At 43.3% G+C, this 22,790-nt stretch overlaps 1 protein-coding gene across 1 annotated transcript in view; it reads right to left on the reverse strand.

Moving 5' to 3' along the window:
- Positions 1–22,790, reverse strand: part of PEPD (peptidase D) — a 257,325-nt gene that overhangs the window by 218,453 nt on the left and 16,082 nt on the right. The window contains exons 2-3 of the mRNA XM_020985026.2: positions 22,302–22,485; positions 18,988–19,115 (exon numbers count right to left, since the gene is read on the reverse strand). Of these exons, the coding sequence (XP_020840685.1) occupies positions 18,988–19,115; positions 22,302–22,485 (312 nt within the window). The remainder of the gene's footprint in view (positions 1–18,987; positions 19,116–22,301; positions 22,486–22,790) is intronic.

Here is a 22,790-nt window from a genome sequence, read left to right on the forward strand (position 1 = left end):
TCCATGAGTGCAAAGAACACCAGCTTTCTGAAGGAGTATCAACTCCCCTATCATGTACCTACGCAATGTTCAGCCATCACCTGAACTCTATTCAACATGCACAAATACAGGGCTGCTAATGGGTAGCCTGAACTTTCAAGTTCTTAAAACACTGCATCAAGTGGAAACCATCACAAAACAATGTTAGTGCCCATTTTTGTACAAGTGCCTTTAACAGCTATGTATCTTAAAAGATTCATGAGTTTTGATGTAGCTGATGCAGTCCTAGGAACCCCAATAGGCTTTTACATTTCAGTAAAGTACAGCCACTCAATAACAAAGAAGAACTTTGGGAGAGGAAAAGAATGATGACAGACTGAAACTGCAAAAGCAAACTTATAAAAGATATGTGTTCATACGGAAAGAGAAAATCCCTGGGGGATGTCATGGGGTGTCTGTCAAATCATTATAATAATTCCAAATAGCCAAGCTTCAGTGCTCAAGTCAATACAATTCCCTTTGGCGGAACAAGCAGCACTTTACGTCTGAAACAGTAAGCTTTGGCTTGGGAACACTTAGGAAAATGGGAACAACTGATTCAACAGAACAGTCAGTCTGAAACCTATCTCTCCATTTGCTCTTCTGAGAAGGATCAGGGCCCTTACTAATGGCCAAGAGAATTAAAGTGGCCACTTTCTACCTTTAGCTTGTAAAGCATCCATTATTTCTTTTCATTTTCCCTCGTGGCCAATGTTACTTCAAATGACACACTTCTATTAAAATGGGCTCTTAGTTACAGAGATTTGAGAAATTGCATGTGTGCCCAAAAGCCTGATTTTTACAGAAATAACAATAATCTTTTAAATAAAATCTGAGAAGCCACTAGCTTTTCTTCTGGCATTTTGAATTCCATCCTTTTAAAAAGAGCAGAGATAATTAAATTTGAATAGTAGTTATTTTTCATGTTTTTAGTGCTAATTATAGTAAAAATCATTTAAATGTCACCTTATCACACAGTGAGGCAGGGCATCTAACACAAAATCAGCTATAAAAGGAACTCACTGGCTCCTCTGTGAGGAGGCAGAAATATAACTTTATTGTGTTAATGAGAGAAAAAGTAGAGAACTTGTACATCAGCAAAAGGGCCCACAAGGGTGACATGAGGAAATCATGGAAAGGCTGTTAATAAGTCCTGGAAGAGTCTAAATAAGTGAGACTATTGCTTGGTTTATTTTAAAAGCTAACTTTGGCAGCCTCTGTGTGTCAGGACAATGCAGCCATGACTACCAGTGACTCTGTGGAAAACCTTGGGTTGGACAGTCCACTTGTGACCCAGGCAGTTATGTCTCAAAGGCAGCAGGAATACCCGATGGCCTCAAGTAGACCACAAGATACCGAGACCTTTCCCCAGGAGACATAAGATGAAAGGCCCAACCACAGCACTAAAAGCTTCTATCCCACAACATTCAGAACCAGGCCAAAGGGACACAGGAAGCAGGGAGAGGAGATGATTAAGAATGCCAGCAAAGTTAAGTGGACTCTTTAAAAAGGAAAACTACCATTGCTATAAAATAGAAGGAAGGAGGGGGAAAGTGGACAACCGTTTACTCCCTTAAAGAATAACATAACAAGCTCCTGACATTGTACATGCTATCTGCCCCATCAAGACCACCTCTCCACAGGCACAGGGTCTTTCCTGACAGCTAGGAAAGGCTTAGCACCACAGCCTGGCCACTATACACTGTGAGTACAAACATCGGATGATGGATCTCCCATAAAAAAGGAGACATCAAATTAATGCCATACAGTGCAAGCATCACTGAGGTCTCTGGAAAATGAAATTTCAAATGGCAGGTCTTGCTGGCTGTCTGACCACCTGTACGCGGTTAATGAATAAGTAATAAGGCCAAATTACAATAGTCACCATCAATTTCTAACGGCTAGAGTCTGCCTTCAGCTAAAAATAATGCCACTGCCATTCATTCAGTTTGCCTTGAGAAAGGATCAGTGATATCCCCTGAATAGAAGTCAGCAACCATTTTGAGATTCTATTAGCTTGTCAGAGAAAAAGCAAAGAGCTCTGACTCAAGACAAGCATCCCATCCAAGAGACACTGCTTAATAGGCTGGAGACAGAGAAGCTTACTCTGAGAGAGGCGCTGGGCACAAAGGGGCTGCCCCTGGCTTTGGGTGAGAAAGGCCATACCAGAGCCCATCATAATGAGATTTCAGAGATAGCTGGGACCCACAAGATAGACTATGGCAGAAGCTGAGAGTTGAAAGAAATAAGGTCAAACTCCTAAAGTCCAGCCCTAATGTTCCATCATCCCTGCTCCCCAGAACCCTCCTCTCGAAAAGACAGCAACAATAACCAAAAAAGACACTCTGCCAAGATATTAGCTGAATAAATCTCCCAAGCTAGTTCTCACAAAGGATTACACTATTTAGGAAGGGGAAAATACCCTCACCTATGCTTTAGTTAGGGACAAACTGAGCATTGTGCACAAATCAGAGGAAGAGGCTTAGGATTCAGTGGACAGAAAGCTTTAGCCCTGGCAATAGTAGACTTCTTGGTTCTTAAAAAAAAAGTTTCAGGCTTTCAGGGTCCATCCCTTGGGATAAGCATGTGAGCTTTTGAGCCTTCCAAGGTCACTAGGTCATCCATCTCAAATCTCAAGAACCCTCAGCTCTTTTTGCTCTTCACATACGGTACTCTAACATGCCTGCTATGGGCCTAGGCTAAATTTCCTAACGGCACTCAGAGACCTATTCCAATTGCCTCACACAGAGATGAAGAAATGGAGGCCCAGAGAGTTTTAAGGGATCTACATGAGGTCATATGGCGAATAAATGGCAGAAGCAGGATTTCAAGCCAGGTTTTCTGATGTTTTCCACCATATGCCAGGCTGCCAATATGGGTACAGCTTGGTTCTAACGTTCCTGCTACAATAACCTCAGCACCTCAGCCCCCATCATACTTTCACATTAAAAAAACCACAGACAAAAGTCAATTACATCAGTGAATACATCAAATCAACTGTCCTTTACACGAGGAATAAAGTCTCGGGGGTGTGGGGGAGGGGGTGTTTCCTGAAGCCTCCGTGGCAATGACAGATGCATATAAAGCAAATTTATTAGTCTATAAAAGAAGCAAGCACCTGAGTCATTGGGCAAATTGAGAAGGTTTGCGGATAGATATGCACCAAAAATGACTAAGCAGAAAGGAGATTGATACACAAAGAGAAACATTTTAATGCTCTCAACACCCTCACCTCAACCACCTACCTAGGACTCTGCGGACAGAGGAACCACAATTAGGCAGTGCTTTTAAAAAAAAAAAGGAAAGGCAGTGACTTCTGTGTCAAAAAAGAATGGCACCTATGTGAAAGGGGAATTTAAAGTCAAGTGAAATTGGAACCCTTGATAAAATGGCCCCAAAAGGGGTTAACCAATCGAGAAAGGGTTCTGATCCTGGCTGTTTAGAACTCGGGTTCCTGGCTCCAAATTTCTTCCAAGAGGACTGTGTTAAGGGGGAGAGGAGGAGACAGAGCTTGCATACAAGTAAGTTGCTTCTCTGGGTGACTTTGAATTGCATTAAGTGCCAGATGGATTTTCAGAAGCTATCAGACAGAGAATTCAAAAAGGAATTGAGCAACTGAAGGTCAAATGTTCACTCTGATGGGTTTTGATTGAAAAAAAGCAAGGTAATCCTATCTGCCACTTTCTTTGTGTCTTATTGATTATTAAAGTGGTTGGATGCAGTCATATGCAAAAAATACACAGCCACACCAGGCACCGACTTTCCTGAACAAACCCCTCCCCACCCCCCAAATTGGGTGACTTTTAAAAACCTGCATTAACCACAGCCAGCTGGTGCTTCTGATCAAAAACTTTGCCATTCACGTCAGGCTTTCAGAAGATGGTTGCTAAGGGAAGAAAGATGCCACCTGTCACGTCTAGGTCATAGGTTCCTATCAGAGGCCAACGGATATAGATGTGGAATAATTGAGGGGGGGGCCGTGGTTGAAGCAGTGCTCACATTGCTGCCATCTGGGGAAGCTTCACAGATTTATTAAGTGTGGGCAACAGGAGTCAGGGAAAACATATGAAAATGCTACCAGGCTATTCACATAACCCAGAAACATGTCCATCGCCCTTCCCCAACAATGATGTGCTGTATTTTCAACATAGTATATACTGCCTTGATGTCCTCCCCACAGTGAGGGATGGACCATATCAAACCATCCACAGGAACCTGAACGGTCCCTCTTGTGACCAAATGCACACATCTATAAAGTGACCAGCTGAAAGAGGGTGATGGATATAGGCTGAGACCATGAAACGAAACTTCTACCATGGGTTAACTGGTCCAGCTAGGCATTGTATCTAAGCTCTAAGCCTCATTAGCACCACGTTCTAACTCACTAAGCAAATCAGCCCTAAGACACGGGGAAAGCATGTAAAACTGAGAAAGCTTAATTACTTCAGGACAGCGCAGGCCATTAACCACAGCTGGAACTAAAGTTATCTGTTATTATTCAAGATGAGTCTCCAAAAGGCCAAGTGATCAGAGCTTGCTTAGTGACCAATCACATTCTGGACTTTTCAACCAAGATCAACCTGCATCCGATGCAACAGCTTAGCTCTTGGGATTTGCTAAGAATTCACTCTCTGTACATGTTCCCTACCCCTCCCTCCATTCCTCTCCCCTGGAAATGTGCAGGAGACAATGCTTGCCGTGCGTCTTTCTCAGACAAGGTAAACCAGGGAGAGGTGCTCAGAAAGAGGGTCGCAGGCTCCTCAGAAAACTGTTCCTTCAGGAAAAGGAACTAGTTTCCCCCAGGAATCAGTAAGTAGTTTCAGTGAGTTCTTCCTGACCTATACCAGTTTCACTCTCAAGATGAGTCCCCACACGGCCAGTCCCTAAAATCAGCTCTGTCATAACACTGCCTTCCCTTGCCTCCCTCCCACAACCTGGTCTGTTAAGCACTCGCTAAAACTTCAGTCGCTTGATTTCCTGAGAATCAGATCTCTTAGCAAGTTCGGCACTCCTCACAGAAAGTGAAAGGAGTTCAGAGCTGCAGATGATGACAAAGGAAATGAATAAGGGTGCTCACTACAGGCAACCAGGCAAGCATGAAGCCTTTTCTCTTAACTCTGCACCCATCTAGAGGCAGTAAACTTTAGTAGAAATGCACTTTAGTGGAGAAGACAGGTGGACCTGTGGTTTCCTAGCTGTGTGACCTTGGGCACTTCACTGATTTCCTCAATGGCAAAGTGGAATAACAATACACATGCTACATTATCTCCCAGGGTCGTGGTGAAGATCAAATGAGAGACTGCAAGCACAGTGAAGTCCGAATCTGCGCCAGAGCAGACATGTGGCTTTGGTCCCAGGAGCCCTGGGTTCAAATCCTAGCCCTGACACTGATCAACTATAGCGCCTGAACGCAAGTCATTCTGACCTGCTGTACCTCACAGGGCTGTCGTAAGGAATGTGCTTGATCTTTCTAAACCTGAAGGCACCATGTAAATGGGAGCTATTATTGTCACTACTATAAGCAGAGAGAGTTCTTCAAACTGCTGTTACTGTTGGGTTAAGAGAGGACGATCCAATAGGAATGTAGGAGAATTCTCTCTAAGACCGTATATCAATGTTTCCCTGAGAATTCATGATTTTTTTCCTTTAGTTACTTCATTTTATTTAGTAAAACAAAATAACAGATGGGAACACACTTTGCAATGTATAAAGCATCTGTAGAGGGGCAAGGTCATTATCATAAATTCCTCAAAATGACCTTCTGACATAGGTAGAGAGCAAGCGTTATATTAGCCCCATAGAGGCAGCATGACATGACAAGAATAGAGAATCTGACTCTCAGCCAGGAAGATGAGGGTTCAAGTCCCACCTATGACACATACTGGCAGTGTGACCCTGAGCAAATCACATCACTTCCCACCACCCTGGACAACTCTCTGAGCTGAAAAGTTACAGAGAAAGTGTCAACCTGCACCAGCAGAGGGAGTTACTTCACCTGGGAGTTCACTATACCAATCCCTCTCCTCCCTATCTTTAGGTAAGAAAATTAAGGTTTGGGAAGGTTTACCAAGGTCCCAGTGAGTCAACAGAAGAAATAAACCAGAGAGCAGGATGCCTGGCTGCCAGCCCAGGGGTCTTGATACTGCCTTGTGCGAGGCCATTCTTCAGGAGACAGAAGAACCTGGAAAGCTAGTTCAGCATCCAAGAGTGTTCACCTTGAATCACAGCTGCAAGCTGACTCTCCTCAAGCTTGCATTAAAGAGGAAGAGAAGTCATTAGAGAGAAATCAGAAACTCCAGTGGTGAGTACAAAGAAGAAGCATGAGAAAACATCAGTTGATGCTGATAGGCATGAGGGCACGGCATGAAGAGGGTATGAGTGTCTTCCTAGAAAAGCCTAGTTCCCATGGGAAGTCAATAAATCTCATGACTGATTGTAGACAACAGCCTTGGCCTTGAAAGCGAGAAATACCACTAAGCTGGACAAGGTGCTGGGGGTGGTGGGAGTCCCAGGAGCAGCTTCAAGGGCCTTGTCACATTCTTCTTAAATGAGCACGAGTGTCGGTCTTCCAGAGCACTCCCTCAGTGCTCACTCATATGCTAACTCACAGAGGGAAAGCATCTTCTCGCCTGCCATGAATTTGTCTGGAGTCACCAGAGACCTCCTCTACCACGAGCTGGCTTTAAGTCCTCATTCTTCCCTTGTTTTTGACCTCCAATCTAGCCAAGAATGGGAAATGATCATTCTGGAACCAACTGACAAACTTGCACACAAAACTCAGTTCCCAAATAAAAGACCCAATGGAGTTCCCAAATCAAAATGGAGCTGGAGACCAAGCCACCCAAGTTCAAAAGGCTTTTTCTAGCATGTGTGAGTACCTCAGAGGCAGAACTGAGTGTGGATAAACAGAGAACGAAAAGACGTAACAGAGAGTAGTGTAAGAGCAGTCACTCTGTGTCAAAGAACCTGGGATCAAATCCAGGCTATCTTCCTACCTACCTATGTGATTTTATGTCAGTAACTTAAAGTCCCTGAGTCTTAAATTCATCTGTAAAATGAAAGATTCGATCATATGGCCTACGAGGTCCCTTCCAGGTGTGGGTACAAGTCTGGCTGAAGGAGCAGAAGAAAATTTTGACCTCTAACACTGCTTCTGCAAAATGGGACAAGGTCTTGCATTTATGCCAGACAAGTCAACATATCTCTTTCTTCTGATGCATCTTTTATTTGTTAAATTCACACCATTCTTATTTTCCAACCACCTAAATTTTGAAATGACATTAAAAAGGGCCATTTTCAAGGGAAAAAAGAAAAAAGAACACCTTTTTGCTTCCTGGTACGAGGGCAAAAAATCTTTCGGGCACGTGCTGCCGTCAAAAGTCACAGCAGTAGGGATTTTGACATGAGACTGATAAAATATAAGCCCACTGAGGACAAAGACTCTTTCATGTTTGTCTGTGTATTCCAAGCACCTAGCACAGAGCGAGCATTTAATTGTTAACTGACTGATACTTTGCCCAAAGTGTGGTTACTCATCAAACACATCACTCAGTATGGAGGCTCTCTCAGGTCTCTAGCAAATGTTCTGGATGGCCAAAGCATGGCTGAACTAGGAGAAGGTGCTGTGCTGAAAGGACCAAGCTTACAATGCCTGGGCCTGGGTAAGAGGGAACAAGAGCCTGAAGAAGCCCTTCTCATTCTCGTGAGCTCTGCAGGTTCAGATATGTTGGGATGGGGAAGTTGTATGAATCCTATATACACCCTTCCCCTTCAAGCTTCACACCCTGCAAAGAATCTCCCTCTACCCCCTCAAAACCCTTGCTCCCAACATTTCCATCCTGGGCTCCTCCAGAGCAGAATGGGGCAGAAGGAGGGGCTCGTTAGAAGGCACATGGGGTAATGTGGAGCATTCCTAACTATTCCAGAAAGCTCTGTATTTATTTTGTTGCTCAAAACGCTCCACACTTGCTTTCCTTCTTAGAAAAAATGCACCTCGGCCATGCGGATCATTCACTTTGGCTTTGGAAAGTCATTAAAATACCATAAGGCACTTATTGAAACTTCATTTATTCATTTTTTTCTAAAGAAAAGTCTCAATAGGGACTCATGTGCATAATCCTGCACCTGGTGAGATCAATCAAGGAGACTGGAAGTGGAAACATTCTCCTCTGGTCTCCCTCTCCAGCAGGGGTCAGTTTCCTCCTCTGCAAGCCTTGCTGCTATTTCTCCTCCATGACTCACCACAGGTGTCCAACATTCCCTGTGTTTCCAAAAAGCTCGGAATAGGAGCATCTATCAGTGGACATTAAATTCAAAAGGTTTCTATCTTTAAAGGGACCGTAGTAGCTACTATACAAGACCCAGTAAAATCTGCCCCTCAACCACTTGCTGAACATATTCAGAGTTCCCACTATCACATGTATGAAGCCCTGTGGTGTATACAAATAAACTACCTGCCCTCAGGAAGCTCACGGTTTAGTAGGGGATGGAACACTTCCACAACTATCGCACTCTATGTGACTATGTTAATTAAGTGGCATAAAAAAAACAAAAGTTCCCTAGGGAACCATGTGACCATCAATTGCTTTGACAGGGGCACCAAGCAGTGTGCCCTGGCACCTCAAAGAGACATACCCCAAGGCCAGCTTGTTGTCCAGCGGAGATGATGGTAACACCTCACACGCTTCATGCAGATATTGTGAAATTCAGTTGACATAATGCTTTGGAAGACAGAAAGTGCTGTTCAGATGCAAGCATTAGCCCCATGGAGATGGCTGGCTTTCTGGCCATGTCTGTCCCCAGCCCAGTCCCCTTGCTTCCAGTTAAAACAACCAGCCCAAGTTACATTTGGTCTCCTTTAGATGCTGCCCTTGCACAAGCTCCCCCCCCCCCCCCGCAGATGGCTCAGATGGGCTCATGCTGAAGCCAGTGTTTAACCATGGACATCTGATGTGTGCAGAAAATCCCTCTAAATGCTTTCCACCTTCTTGTGTGTCATTTATGCTGAGAGTATGATTATTCCAGGCTAATGTAAAAATTGCAGCTTTCACCGCCTAATGTCATGAGGTACTCATTATCAATTTGGTTAGTGAGTTACTGGGTTGTTTTAAATTACAAGATATCTGGCACAGACTGGGCCCCTTTGATTTATGATAATTATCTCTCACTGCTGAGCCGATTAGAAAAGCATGATCTTACTGGGCACACACAATGCTTTCCAAGCCTCTCTTCCCCTCTCCTCTAGATGCCTTTGGGAAGGAGGGAGTGCCTTTGTTCTAGACCTGTTTTCTCTCCTGTCATGTACCTTCCGTGCTTGTTACAGGGATGGAGAGTAGCTGATTTGTAAGTCAGTAACAGTGTTGCTTCATGAGCTGGTTGGCAGGGGATACTGAACAAGCCCTCAGATTGTAGCCCTTCCTTAAAGACTCAATTTTAAGTTGGACCAGCAGAGAACTAGGAAATTGCCTTTGCTTTGTACAGTGTCCCTTGTCACCCCACCCCTAACACCATCAGCTGTGCCAGGCCCAGGAAATTATATTCTAGGTACAGGAGGCAGTCGTCAGAGCCCCCAGGAAGGTGACACTTTTTGGAGTGAAACTGAACAAGCCCTGATGCTCCCTGAGTCTGATCCTGAGTTAACCAGCATTTCAGTCAGAGTAACCATGGTGGCAGCAGGACAGAGCCCACAGGGATCAGCTCACTGGTTTACTTTTCTTCCTGAATACATCTTTGGGGATTTTTTATTTTCCATACTCACATCTTGCTACACAAGATCTTGACTTGAAATGGGCTTTTAAAACTTCCCCTGTTAAGAGGAATACTCAAAATCATTTTTCACCACTATTTCTCTGCCTCTTCTTCAGGCCTCATCACTCACCACTTTCAGATCTTGCTTAAACTGTCCATGGTTATAAGAGGGCATGTTTTAAAATTAAGTATTCTCATCTGCAGATATGGATTGGTATCTATTGAAGGCAAGCATCTCATTCAATGTCTGATGATCTGTGCCTCTTACAAGGGATGCTTGGACCTGAATGGAGGGACCTTAGGGGTCTGGGGAGGGGGGGGGTCAATCTTGTTAAACCGAGTTCCCCATAGTTTTGAAGGTAGGGTTTCTAGGGCATTCTAAGGAGAGCTGTGGTCAAGGGGAAGGAATGAATCTGGTACAGTAGAAAGAGTACTAGATCTAATAGAGTCAGAGAACCTGGATTCAAATCCTGATTCTGCGACTCTGGACAAACCACTTAACCTCTCTGAGTCTCAGTTTCCTCATCTATAAAATGAGGGGATTGAACCTCTAAGGTCTCTTCCAGCTCTTAATGTATGAGCCCATGAAATTTTATAAGGGCTATCTTCTGGTTAATAAATATCCTGGCTAGGGTCCTGATTTCATAGATAGAACAGAAAATTAGTGCTAGAAGAACCCATAAAGATCTAGTCAAAACCCTTCATTTCACAGAAAAGGAAACTGAGGCTCAGACAGGTTAAGCAACTTCTTCAGGGTTAGAGAGATAGGAAATAACAGCTGAGACCAGAGACAAGCAGTAATAAGAATGACTGAGAAAGCACAGGCAGCCTACCCTCACACAAAACCATAATTCACAAAACTCATGTAATTATGAGCTAATATTTATAAAATGTTTTGTAAAAAGCTCTTATATACCTCAAAGCTCTACATAAATGCTGGCTATCATCATCACTGTTACTACTATCCAAGGCTCCCCTCTGAGGGAGGGTGTAGCTGTGACTACAGAATGGTGACATTTTAGTTCCTTGCTCCCGCTGATGATGAGAGGGATACGAGAAAAGGCAAGACATTCCCCACCCTCACTCCCACCTTGTGAAAAATTATGGCTCAATAAATGGTTGACACCTTCCTATACTTATCTGTTCGGGGTCCTACCCAGTGCATACAAGTTAAACAGAAAATGTCCATCTTCCTTGGTATAAATTCGTGGCTTTTCCTACCCAAGGATACAGTCGGGCATCATCTGGGCCACTTCATTTTAAATGGGACATGAGGAGCTGGAGAAGGGCACAGGGAGACAGCTATAGTGATCACAGAGATGGAATCAAGCAGAAGGGGCAGCCCGCCAAGAACACAGTCAAATGATACAGAAAGATAAGGGCAAAACAGAGAGTGGATAAGATTAAAGTCCATAAGATCACAAGGGACAGGCAAAGAAACCACCAGCTTGTTTAGCAAACCCTGGAAAGTTAAGGGATGAGGGTCAAAAGAGGGTTCCCTTTAAAGTCTGAGAGAACAAAAATTAATAACAGCTGCCCTGTAGTTAGCAAATTCTTAAGTTTTGCAAAGTACTTTACATACATTATCTCATTTGAGTCAATTCAACCTACTGACCTCCCTTGTAGCCTACTACACAGCTCCCATGGAGAGTCTTAGATTCTTTGGCCAGTCTACCCAGCATCTTTCTTTGGTGAGCATGTATGGTTGTTACAGAAAATCTAAACAACTTCTGTACCTACAGAGGTTCTGTGCAGGATCTCTGGTGAGTCGGGTCTGCCTTCTACCGGGAATCTACACTGCATCTTTGGCTAGGTGCTAGGAAATACAGACAGGTATGGTGACACCCTTAATCTTGTTACCAACCATAGCAGGTTCCTCTTCCAAGATGAACTCAGAAATTTCTTTATCAGATCACAACTTCCTATCAATCCACCTGTCTCTATGCCTGATCTCCTTGAATGAGGATTCTCTGTCCTCCATTCCTCTGCACTCTCCCAGGCCTTCACTCTTGCTCTGGTTTTGCTTCACTCTCTTCCCAAATTCAATCCTTTAGTCAAGGATCAAGGCAATTTAGTCACTAATTACCCAGTTCTCCCGAACACCATCCTGAAACCCTCGTGCCCTGTCCTACTGCCACTCACACCTCACCAACACCAGACTCTGGATCATTGTCACCATGTGTCCCTATTTACATGCTGCAAAACAGCAACTGCGCCACCTGGGTCCACTAAGAATTTGTTACCTCATCTGAACTAGGCCCTCGATAAAGCAAGGCAATCCTTTTATTCCTACCCAACTGATTCTCCATCCTACTCCTTAAAGTGGCTATTCCAAACCTTATCACACACACCCTCCAGTCTTCCAGACCCTCTCTTCTCCTACTCTCATAGCCTAGGACCTCACCTAATTCTTTACTGAAAAAGAGAAGAGACCATTCACTATGAGTTACCTTCTTTCTCTCTTCTCTACATCGCACAAAATATTATGCCCCATTCTTTCTGTCTCGACTCCATTTTCTGATGAAAAGAGTGGCCCTTCTCCCCAGCAAGGCCAGTCTCTGGGTAGCCTTGATCGCATCCCCTCCCACCTTTTCTAGCTCCCTCAATTGCGCTTTATTCCTTATCATCAATCTTTCCCTACAAACATACCTAAATCTTCCCCATCTTTAAAAAAAAAATCCTCTCTACAATCTTCTTGCTGTTCAGTCATTTTTCAGTCACGTCTGAGTCTTTGTGACCCCATTTGCGGTTTTCTTAGCAAAGATTTGGAGTGGTTTGCCATTTCCTTCTCTGGCTCATTTTACAAATGAGAAAACTGAGGCAAACAAAGTGAAGTGACTTGCCTAGGGTCACAACTAATGTCTGAGGCTAGACTTAAACTCAGGTCTTTCTGATACCAGCCCCAGCACTGTATTCACTGCCCTCTAGAATTGACCATCCCGTAAAGCCCTATATTTCTCCTGCCTTTCTCAGCCAAACTCCTAAAAGAAAAAAAACAACCATATTTTTTGCTTCCACCTCCTCTTATTCATTCATTCAGTTAGTCAATAAAAATTTATTAAGGGCCTACTATGTGGCAAAAAGAGAGTCCCTGCCCTCAAGGAGCTTCTAATCTCACAAGAGAGACCACAAGCAAACAAACATGTACATAAAGCTTTATAAAGGATAGACAGGAAGTAGGAGAGGTACTAGAATTAAGAGAGGTTGCAAAAAGTTTCCTGCAGAAGATGGAATTTTAGTTAGGACTTGAAGGAAGCCAGGAGGCAAAGATGAGGAGCAAACCAGGTATAGGGGACAGCCAGAAAAAATCTGTGGAGCTGAGAGAGAAAGTGGCTTTTTCCAAGAATGGCCAGGAGGAGGAACAGAGAATATAGACAAGCAGTGAGGGGGGAGGGGGAGGGAGAGGGGGAGGGTTCGGTTATGAAAGGTTTGGAATGCCAAAAAGAGGATACATATCTAATACTGGGGGTGACAGGTAGCCATCGGAGCTCGCTGAGTAGGAGACTGACGTGCTTGGGCCTGCACATTAGGAAAAGCACTTTGGTGGCTGAACAGAAGATGTAGTGGAATGGAGACAGACTTGAGGCAGGCAGACCCACCAGCAGACTGTTACAATAGTGCACGAATGAGCTGAAAAGGGCCTGTATGAGGATGGTAGCAGTATCACAAGAGAGAACATTTAGACATATTCAAGAGATGTTGAAAAGGCTTTGGTAACACATGGGATAAGGGGAGTGAGAGATAGTAAGAAGTTGAGGAGGACACCTAGATTTCCAGTACAGGGAACCAGGAGGATGGCATTGCCTTTGACAGTAACAGGAAGGCAGGACAGGGGAGATTTTAGGGGGAAAGATAATGAGTTCCGTTTTGGACACGTTGAGTTTAAGATGTCTACTGGATATCCAGTTCGAGATATCTGAAAAGCAGTTGGACATGTAAGACTAGAGAGTAGTAGAAAAGTTAGGGTAGGATAGGTAGATCTGAGAATCACCAAATTACCTATCATATATGCCAATTACTTAGAGGTGATATTGAAATTCATAGGAGTTGATGAGATCACCAAGTGAAGTAGTATAGAGGAAGAAGAGGGCATTGGACAGAACCCTTTGGGACATCTATGGTGACAGGACATGACCTAGGTGAGGATCCAGCAAAGGAGACCAAGAAAGATCAATATTATAGGTAGGAGGAAAGAGTAGTGTCCCAAAAACCTAGAGAAAAGAGATTAACAAGCAAAAGAGAATGATCTACATTTTCATCTCACTCTCCTTTCAACCCTCTGCAATCTGACTTCTGACCTTGTTATCCAACTGAAATTACTCCCTCCAAAGTTACCGATGAGCTCTTGACTGCCAAAGCTGATGGTCTTTTCTCAGTCCTCAGCCTTCATGATCTTTCTGCAGCACTTGGTGCAGCTGGTTCTCTCTCTTAGGGTTTTGGTGATACTGCTTTCTCTTCATTTTCCTACTTATCTGACCAGTGCTTCCTTCTCCTTCCTGCCCTCTGAGTATAACCCCAAATCGCTATCCTGGGCCCTCTCCTCTTCTCTCTTAGTAACTTTATCAGCTCACATGAGTTTAGTGATCACATCAATGCTAATGATTCTCAGATCTCTATACCTAGCCCTGGTAACTCTCCTGTGCTCCAGTCACATTCACTGCCTACAGGACATTTCAAACTGTATGTCCCATAAGCACCTCAAACTCAAGAAATCAAAACCAGAATTCATTATCTTCCCCCCCAAAAAAATTTTCCTGTTTCTAGCCAAAGCACCCCACTAGCCTTCCAGTCACCCAATTCACAATCCTGTCATCCTCTATACCCATATATCGAATCCATTGCCAAATGTTGTCATTTCTACCCCCACAACTTCTCTCTAATCTATCCCTTGTCTCAACTAAAAGGAGTGACATGAGTTCAGATCCTCACTCCTTCTTGCCTGGACTCCTTGCCATGGCCTCCCATTCAGCTTCAAGTCTCCCCTTCCACCAATCCATCTTCCACACAACTGTCAGAGTGATGTTCCTAAAATGTAAATCTGCCCGTGTCATTCTGCTTCTCAAGAAATTTGAGTGGTTCCTCATTACCTCCAGGATCAAATATAAACTACCCTGTTTGACACTTAAAGATCTTCCCAACTTGCTTTACTTTGCTATATGCGCCACAGAGCCCAGCCAGACTGGCCTTAGGATCACAGCACCATACACCTGGAGCTGGAAAAGCCCTCAGAGGCCATCTGATCCAATGAGGAGATAGACATTCTCTGGAGGCTGAACAGGTGGTAAGTGCTAGATGTGGCATCTGAGTCCAGGTTCTCTGACTCCTTCCACTTTGCCACACTGCCTTCTTGTGGCATTCCATCTCCCATCTTGGAGCTTGTGCAGTGGCTCTCCTGCATCACTGGCATATACTCCCTCCTAACCTCTGCATCTCAGACTTCCTAGCTTCCTTTAAAGGTCAGCTCAAGTGCTATCTTCTACAAATCTACATGATGTCTTTACTGATCTCCCCAGCTATTAGTGCATTTCCCCCAAAATTATTCTGAAACTATTCTGTATCTAATTTGCATATACCTACATATGGACATGCTATCTCTCCTCAATAGACCATAAATGGTCCAAGGCAAGGACGGTTTCATTTTTTACTTTGTATTCCCAGCAGGTAGCACAGTGCCTGGCACATAGTAGGTACTCAATTAATGCATGACTGAGTCTCACAACAACCTAGTAAGGTAGGTACAAAACAAATTATAATTATCATTTTACAGATGAGGAAATTGAAGTTCAAACAGTTGCCCAGAATCACATAACTAATAAATCTGCAAGGGTTTGAACATAACACTCATCTGATGCTAAGTCCTTTTTCATGCTTAATCTTTTAAACAGTACCTCCCTTAAGTGTTATAGACTGAAAATATAAATAGGCTTCTAGATCCATGACAAGTTACAAAGGGAAACTGGGATATCTGGTGGTATGTCCCTCACCTTTTAGGTGACAAAAGGTAAGAACACGTCTCCCACACTGACCAGGAACTCATGTTAGATAATAGATTCCTGTGCTCAGTGGCCTGTGGGGCTAATCCCAAGCCTTCTATTCTGTTACTGTAATTGTCAGGAGGCCAGCCATGGGAATCAGGCTGCAGGCTTCGGGCTTTAATGAATGTCTATCTAATAAATGCAGAGGTTAAGTGGCCAACATCCTATAGCTAGAGAGTAACAGAACAAAGACTAGAATTCAGGTCTCTAATGATTTAATACAAGTTTCTCAGACTGCCTTCCCCGTGACCAATGCTAATAGAAGACTGAGCAGTCACAATAAGTGAGATTGTCACTTTATCCTAAAAATGGCAGCCTCCTCCTACACCTAACCTTTTGTTCTACTGATAGGTTGGCTTGAGTTCCCCCTTTTCTCTGTGCCAACAAGGGAGAGCATCCAAGGTTTAAAACACAAGCGTAGGATAGCTAGCTAACCCAAGGCTGGATAACAGGGGGTTGAGAAAAGGAAAAAGGCAGAGACCTTGTAGAAGACAGAAGGCAGCTCAGGTAAGGCTTCATAACCACGGTTGCCTTCTGTGGGTCTCTGCTTTCTTCCTTCCCCTCACTGTTGAGGCAAGTCTCAGGAAGCTTTACTGACTTTTATAATGAAGGATCCCGATTTCTAAGGTAAGACTCAGGGTCCACATAGGCCAGTGAAGAGGCCAGCACCTAAATCCTCAGCTCCTAAGCTACGACCTAGAGCACAACAAACAGGGCTATGCAGTTTAGCTTGTTTTCAGCATCACATTATAGCAATATGAGAACTTCTGAAATATGATGGTCACCTAAGCCTGAACAGCATACAACATCCTTTCTTTCCAGTTATCATCCTCTCACCCTGAAATAAACCCATTTAAACCAGCACTAAGATATGATCCAATGATCAGCACTCCCCATGGACACATAGGGTCCTCTCTGACACAAGCCCCCATTCTCCACATGAAATGCTGGCTATCATTTAAAATGTAATACTTGGCAAAGAGGGAGGGTCAGTCTGGGGTTACAGGATTTAATCCATCTGTTGGATAAGTAAACACATCAACTACACCATTTCTTTGGAAAGAGACAGAGGAGGGCTTCTAGCATCTCTCTCACTAGCAGGTTTGCTTTTGATCCAGTCAGACAGGAAAACAGGAATGGAATCATAATAAGGGGTTAGATAAGCTTACTTTATTCCAGTCTAGTCTTCTCAAAGGGGGTCTGCTGATAATGGGAGCACCAACTCTTACAGCATTCCCTAACAACCCTTCTCACATGGGCTGGTGTGAAGTGGGGGCAACTACCCGTTGTCTTGATGGGGTCAATCAAGACAGCACAACTTGTGTTCTTCCCTAAATTCCCTCAAGCCTCAATGGGGGCCGGTTGAGGTAAACATACAAATTCCCCATCCCAAGCCTTGATGGGGACTGATCAAGACACACACAGCAGTTAGCCTGAACATTCACCCTTATGCGGGTACCCACCACTGACCAGTGCCCACTTGCTTAATAGGGCAACAGACAAAGAAGGCATATTGCCAGCAATAGCCTCACAATTTTACATCACTTCATCCCTATATCTACTGTAACTGCGCAATAGAAACCGTTTTGAACCATGATCGTGAGAACTCATATCTAACACCTGGGAAGTAGAGATTGTTATGGCTATGGATCCTGGGAAGAAAACTCTAAGAAAGAATGACTTTACACACTTTACACACACTAAAATTCACCTTACTTATACCATCTTAACAGTAACAACTCACATTTGTACAGTATTTTATGGTTATAGAGTACTTGATAGACATTGCCTTATGTAAGCATCATAGTAGCCCTGGCCTTGGTCCAGTGCACAGAACCCTCAATTTGGAATCGGAGGACCTGGGTTTGAATCCTGCCTTGGGCACTTACTATCTGTGTGACCTTTAAGAAGTCACTGGTAATTTCTTTGGGCCTCAGTTTCCTCATGTATAAAATGACGGGGTGGGAGTAAATTACTTCTGAGGTCCCTTCAAGTTCTGAATCTATATATTACAGATAAAGTGTTTTCTCTTCATTTTATAGAAGAAGGCAAGGATCAGAGCTATAAAGTGGCCAGTCCAATGTCACAAGCAGCTAGTAACAGCTAGGCACAACCAGGCTAACCCCCTGGCTCTTGATTAACTCCACCAAACTATCCTGATGGGGGAGCACATCAAATGGCTCACTATGGATGGGCCCCAGCCATGTCCTTGCCATTCATCCAGGTACTGCTCAGGAGACCTTGCCCTGGGGGGTCTGAACCTTCTCTGTTCTTGAACTTCGGTCCACACTGGTGAATGCGTCTCAAGGCTCCCTACATTCAGCCAGGCCCAGCCATGCTTCATAATCCACTTTAGCCGCTCTTACATCCACCTTTCCACGGCATCCTCCCACCCCACCAGTTTTACAAATCTGGAAGCTGTATTGCCATTATTACTCTAAAGGCCACATCAATCAGCTGCCTATGGCTCCACTCACCATCCCTGTGACTTCCCAAACCAAAACTTTCCTCCCTGGCTACCACTCCCTGATGTGTGCATTCTTTGTCTATTAGAATATAAGACGCTTAAAGGTAGGGACTGCCTTTGCTTTGGTATTTATTTCCCCAGAGCTCAGCACAGTGCTGAGCATATGCCAGGTGCTTAATAAATGTTTTTCATTCATTTACTACACCTGGGTGAAAGGGCATTCAAAAAAGGCAGTTTTCACAAATTACTGATTCTCAAGAAAATAATATACATAACAACAACAATAACATAAACTGAAAAATCACAAATAAAAAAATAAAAAACCCAAATTGAACAATGTAAATATAATAACCAATCTTGGTCCCAAAAAAGAACTAAGAAATTGCAAATGTACTTTCTTCTCTTTGATGTGATGGTTAATTTTATGGAATTTTTTTTCTCTTTTTTTCATCTTTTTTGGGGGGATGACTTACTGGGTAGGGGAAAGAGAAGGGATATATTTAGAAATGACAATAAGGTAAAAACAAAAGATATCAATAAAAATATTTTTAAACCCCACAAGTTAATAGTTCCCTGGTGTACATGGACACAATCATAAAACAAGGAGAAAGCAAACTCCTTCATCCATGGCCACCCTGCTGTCCTGTTCTCCCATGATCCTTCATTGACTCACCCAGCTTGATCCCAACACAAGGCTCTCTATATGGTAAAGGATCTTACTTTCCCATCCAGGTGGCATGGCTTTCAGGGAGCCTAGGAACAAACAGGGTAGATTTTCCAAAGTCGACATCAATTACTCCAAAGCAGCCTGGCTCTGTGACACCAAAAGCCCAGTGAAAGAAGGATTCCTAGGGTGAGGAATGAGGACAGTATGTTAGTTACCCAGTGATCCAGCCCAGGCCAATGCAGAAGCACATGGCAACAAGAACTGGCCAAGTGTTATGCGGAACACACTCAACAGTCAACAGACTGTTAAGAGCTAGAAGGGACTTTAGAAACCATCGAGTTGGACACTCTCATTTTAAAATCCATCAGTCAGTAAGTATTAAGCACCTTCTATGTGTCAGGGACTGTGCGAGGCTCTGGGGACACCAGCACAAAGAATGAAATGACCACTACTTGAAACAAGCTCACATTCTGCTCCAGCCCAGACAGGCCAAGTACCTTACAGAAAGTTCTAGAACCAGGTAGCATGACTCCCACACAGTCCACTCTTGTTACCCTTTCCAAAGCCTATCTTCTTTCAAGGCCTACTTCAAATTCCTTCTCCATGAAGCTTTCCCTAACCAACGCAGCCTTAAGTGATGACTACTTCCCTTTGGAAATCTTCTAGTCTGTACTATATACGTGACAACAAATCACATACTGTCTTCTAACATTTGATACCCTCAATGGCCATGATATTTTTTTTTCATGTTTTTAGGCTCTGGAAGAACAAAAAATAAGAGCTGATATTTAAATAACAATTCTTAAGGTTTACAAAGCACTTTCCATACACCATCTAGATTTCTTGCCGAGGCTTGCCACTAATTGGCTGTGTAATTTTGAATAAGTGACTCGACCTCTCTGATTCTGATTTTCCTGATCTGTAAAATAAAGGGTTTCAATGATCTCTCATATGAACTAGTACAAAGTAAACAGAGCCAGGAAAACAATTCAAAATGCACAATGATAACAATATAAATGGAAATAGCAGCATCAAAAATCAAAACAATGCTGCAAAATTATAACAACCAAGAGAAGAGATGAGAGGCTAGGGATACAATGGCAGTAGAACAAGGTATGTACTGACAGCCACTGGCTGATGGGCTGGTTAGTTTTTCTAAGCTGCTTTTTCCCCTTTTTCTCTTGTATTCTTTACTGTGAGGGCTGGTTCAATGGGTAGGGAAGGAATATATTTGTTAATAAACGTGACAGAAAAACAAAAAATGTCAATTAAAAAAATTTTTAAAGCCTAATCTTGGGGGAGGAATTGTTTTTAATTTTGTATTTAATAATAACAATAATAAGAGCTAACATTTAAATGGTGCCTTAAGATTTACAAAGCATTTTACAAATATTATCTTATTGTATCCTCACGACAATCCTGGAAGGTAGGTGATATTACTGTCCCCATTTTGCAGATGAGGAAACTGAGGCAAAGAGGTTAAGTGACTTGCCCAGGGTCACATAGCTAGTAAGTATCTGAGGCAGGATTTGAACTCAGGTCTTTCTAACTCCATGCCCAAAGCTCTATCTACTGCGTAATTGTTTTGCACACAGTAGTCATGTAACAGACGTTTGCAGGGCTGCTAAACTAGTCTATTAGAGCAAAGTATATGCCTTATTCCTCTACATCTCTCCAAAAAATAGCTAATCTCAGGGCCTCACACTGGGTATCAGTAAACCTTTTTTGATTTGCATACATGAAACTATGCTCATAGAACAAGCAATTTTTCTACTTAAACGTTTGCCATCTGTCTCCAATCTCCATCAAAATCACCAGCAACAGGAGCCCTCAAAGCTTTTGGTCATAGTTGCTGGGGGAATAAACTTTTTAAAAGTATAGAAATAGGGGAGGTTCTGATTTAAGACAATTTTTGCCTATATCAGTAAGCGTATGCTCAGCTGAAAATGAGAGTAAAATAAAAAACTGGTAAGAAGGTAAAACTTGAGCAAGAGTCAATAATCTTTTCTCAGAAAAATCATTTAATGGAATGCCCAAGCATACAGCTATTCTAATGGATGAATGACAGCCCAGAAAGGATCTCCATAAGCCAAAGAACGTTTTATTCCACAAATACTCGGCAATTAGTTCTCCAAAAGATTTCCTTTAGTAGCATTATCTAACATTAACTGAGCTGCAGCAATGGGGACAGCCAAACAATTCCAACAGCAGACAACATGCACTGCAAATGTAAGGAACCCAGGAGCCAAGTGCTGCTGGCTTAGGCTGGAACTTCAGAGCTAGGCTGGCCGTTAGAGGGTAGGATCTAGTTCAACACCCTCATTTTACAGAGGAAGAAGCTGAAGCCCAGAAAAGACTTTCTCAATGTCTGAAGAGCCCTGGAGGTAAGTGATGTTTGGACCACATGAGCCAGGCCCCAGGAAATATGTGAATATCGGAGAAGGCATTCGTGTTTAAGTCATCTGCCTGAGCAGGTTGAAATATGGCCCCTCCTTAATTCAAAGCAATGGAATGAATCATGGCAAAGCTTCACCCAGGTCAAGATGTCTGTGACTTTAAGGAGAAGGTCAACAAGCTGGTATCTTAGACCCAGAACATTAATCTAAACCTGTGACACAGTCACAGAATGTCTTGATGCTGGAAGGCTCCTCTAAGGCCATCTAGTCCAGGGGTGGGGAACCACAGAACGAATGAAGTTTGGATTCAGTCAAAGGGCTGCACCTGAGGACATAGAGGGCCACATGCGGCCTCAAGGCCACAGGTTCTCCACCCCTGATCTAGTCCAACTCATACCTGAGTAAGAGTTCTCTCTAACATATACCCCCAAATGGATCATCAAACCTTTTCTTGAAGCACTCTAGTAAGGAAGAACCCAGTACCTTCCAAGGTAGCCTGTTCCTCTCCGGGAAAGCTTGGAACCCTTTCCTCTAACATCAAAACTAAATTCGAGTCTCTACAACTTCCACTGATTTCTCCTTACTTTGCCATCTAGAGCCAAGGAGAACAAATGAAATCTCTCTTCCACGTGACACATGACTACTGGGGAATGGCCACTCCATCGGTTTCAAATCTAGCCATTTGTACTAACATCTATTTCACAAGAGTAGAAGGATGAAGAAGGCCAGATTTTTCATTTGAAGTGTATGTTGAGCTCCAATTCAATAGTAACAAATGGACTCCGGAATCAGCTAGATTCCAGAAACACGCACCAGGTATGTTAGTATATGGGAACATAGCATGGGATATTGAGACTTTGATATAAATGACCTTTTAAACCGATGGACAAAACTTATGAATCAGGAAACTGAAGACAATGCAGAAGGGACAAACAACCAGAAGACAAATTAGCCTAACCTCCCCTACTCACCTGTCGGAAAAGAACCCCAGTGTCCGTGCAGTACCTATTACTCTCTTCCCCTCCCTGCAGGAGGACCAAAGAACGTTCCTGCACAGCTGAGTTCTTCCTTAGACGATCACACAGACGTTTCCTGTTCAAGGAGAACAGGGCCCGTGGTACTTTCAAGGTTTCATTCCCCAGCCAAAATACAGGTCTGAAAAAAGAGAAAGTCATCCCAGTCAAGTGTACATGTGCCAAGCCTCCCCTAACCACCACCTGTTTAGTAGATTTCTTAGGCTTTAATGCCACATGCATATAATGAGATGACACACATACAAACACAGACAGAAAAAAGATCTATCAATACATGGCAAATATTTGAAAACCATTTGGATTGACATAAATCCATTCTCAGCTTACAAAACAAGATACACAGGCAGTACACGAAGGCAGACACGACAAACCATGGAGCCTCCTGCTAGTGTGCTCGGCACATACTTCAAAGGTAGGCCCCCTCTC

The sequence above is a fragment of the Phascolarctos cinereus genome, unplaced genomic scaffold (assembly GCF_003287225.1).
Source record: "Phascolarctos cinereus isolate Bilbo 61053 unplaced genomic scaffold, phaCin_HiC Scaffold_2;HRSCAF=192, whole genome shotgun sequence".
In the NCBI taxonomy this organism is placed as follows: domain Eukaryota; kingdom Metazoa; phylum Chordata; class Mammalia; order Diprotodontia; family Phascolarctidae; genus Phascolarctos; species Phascolarctos cinereus.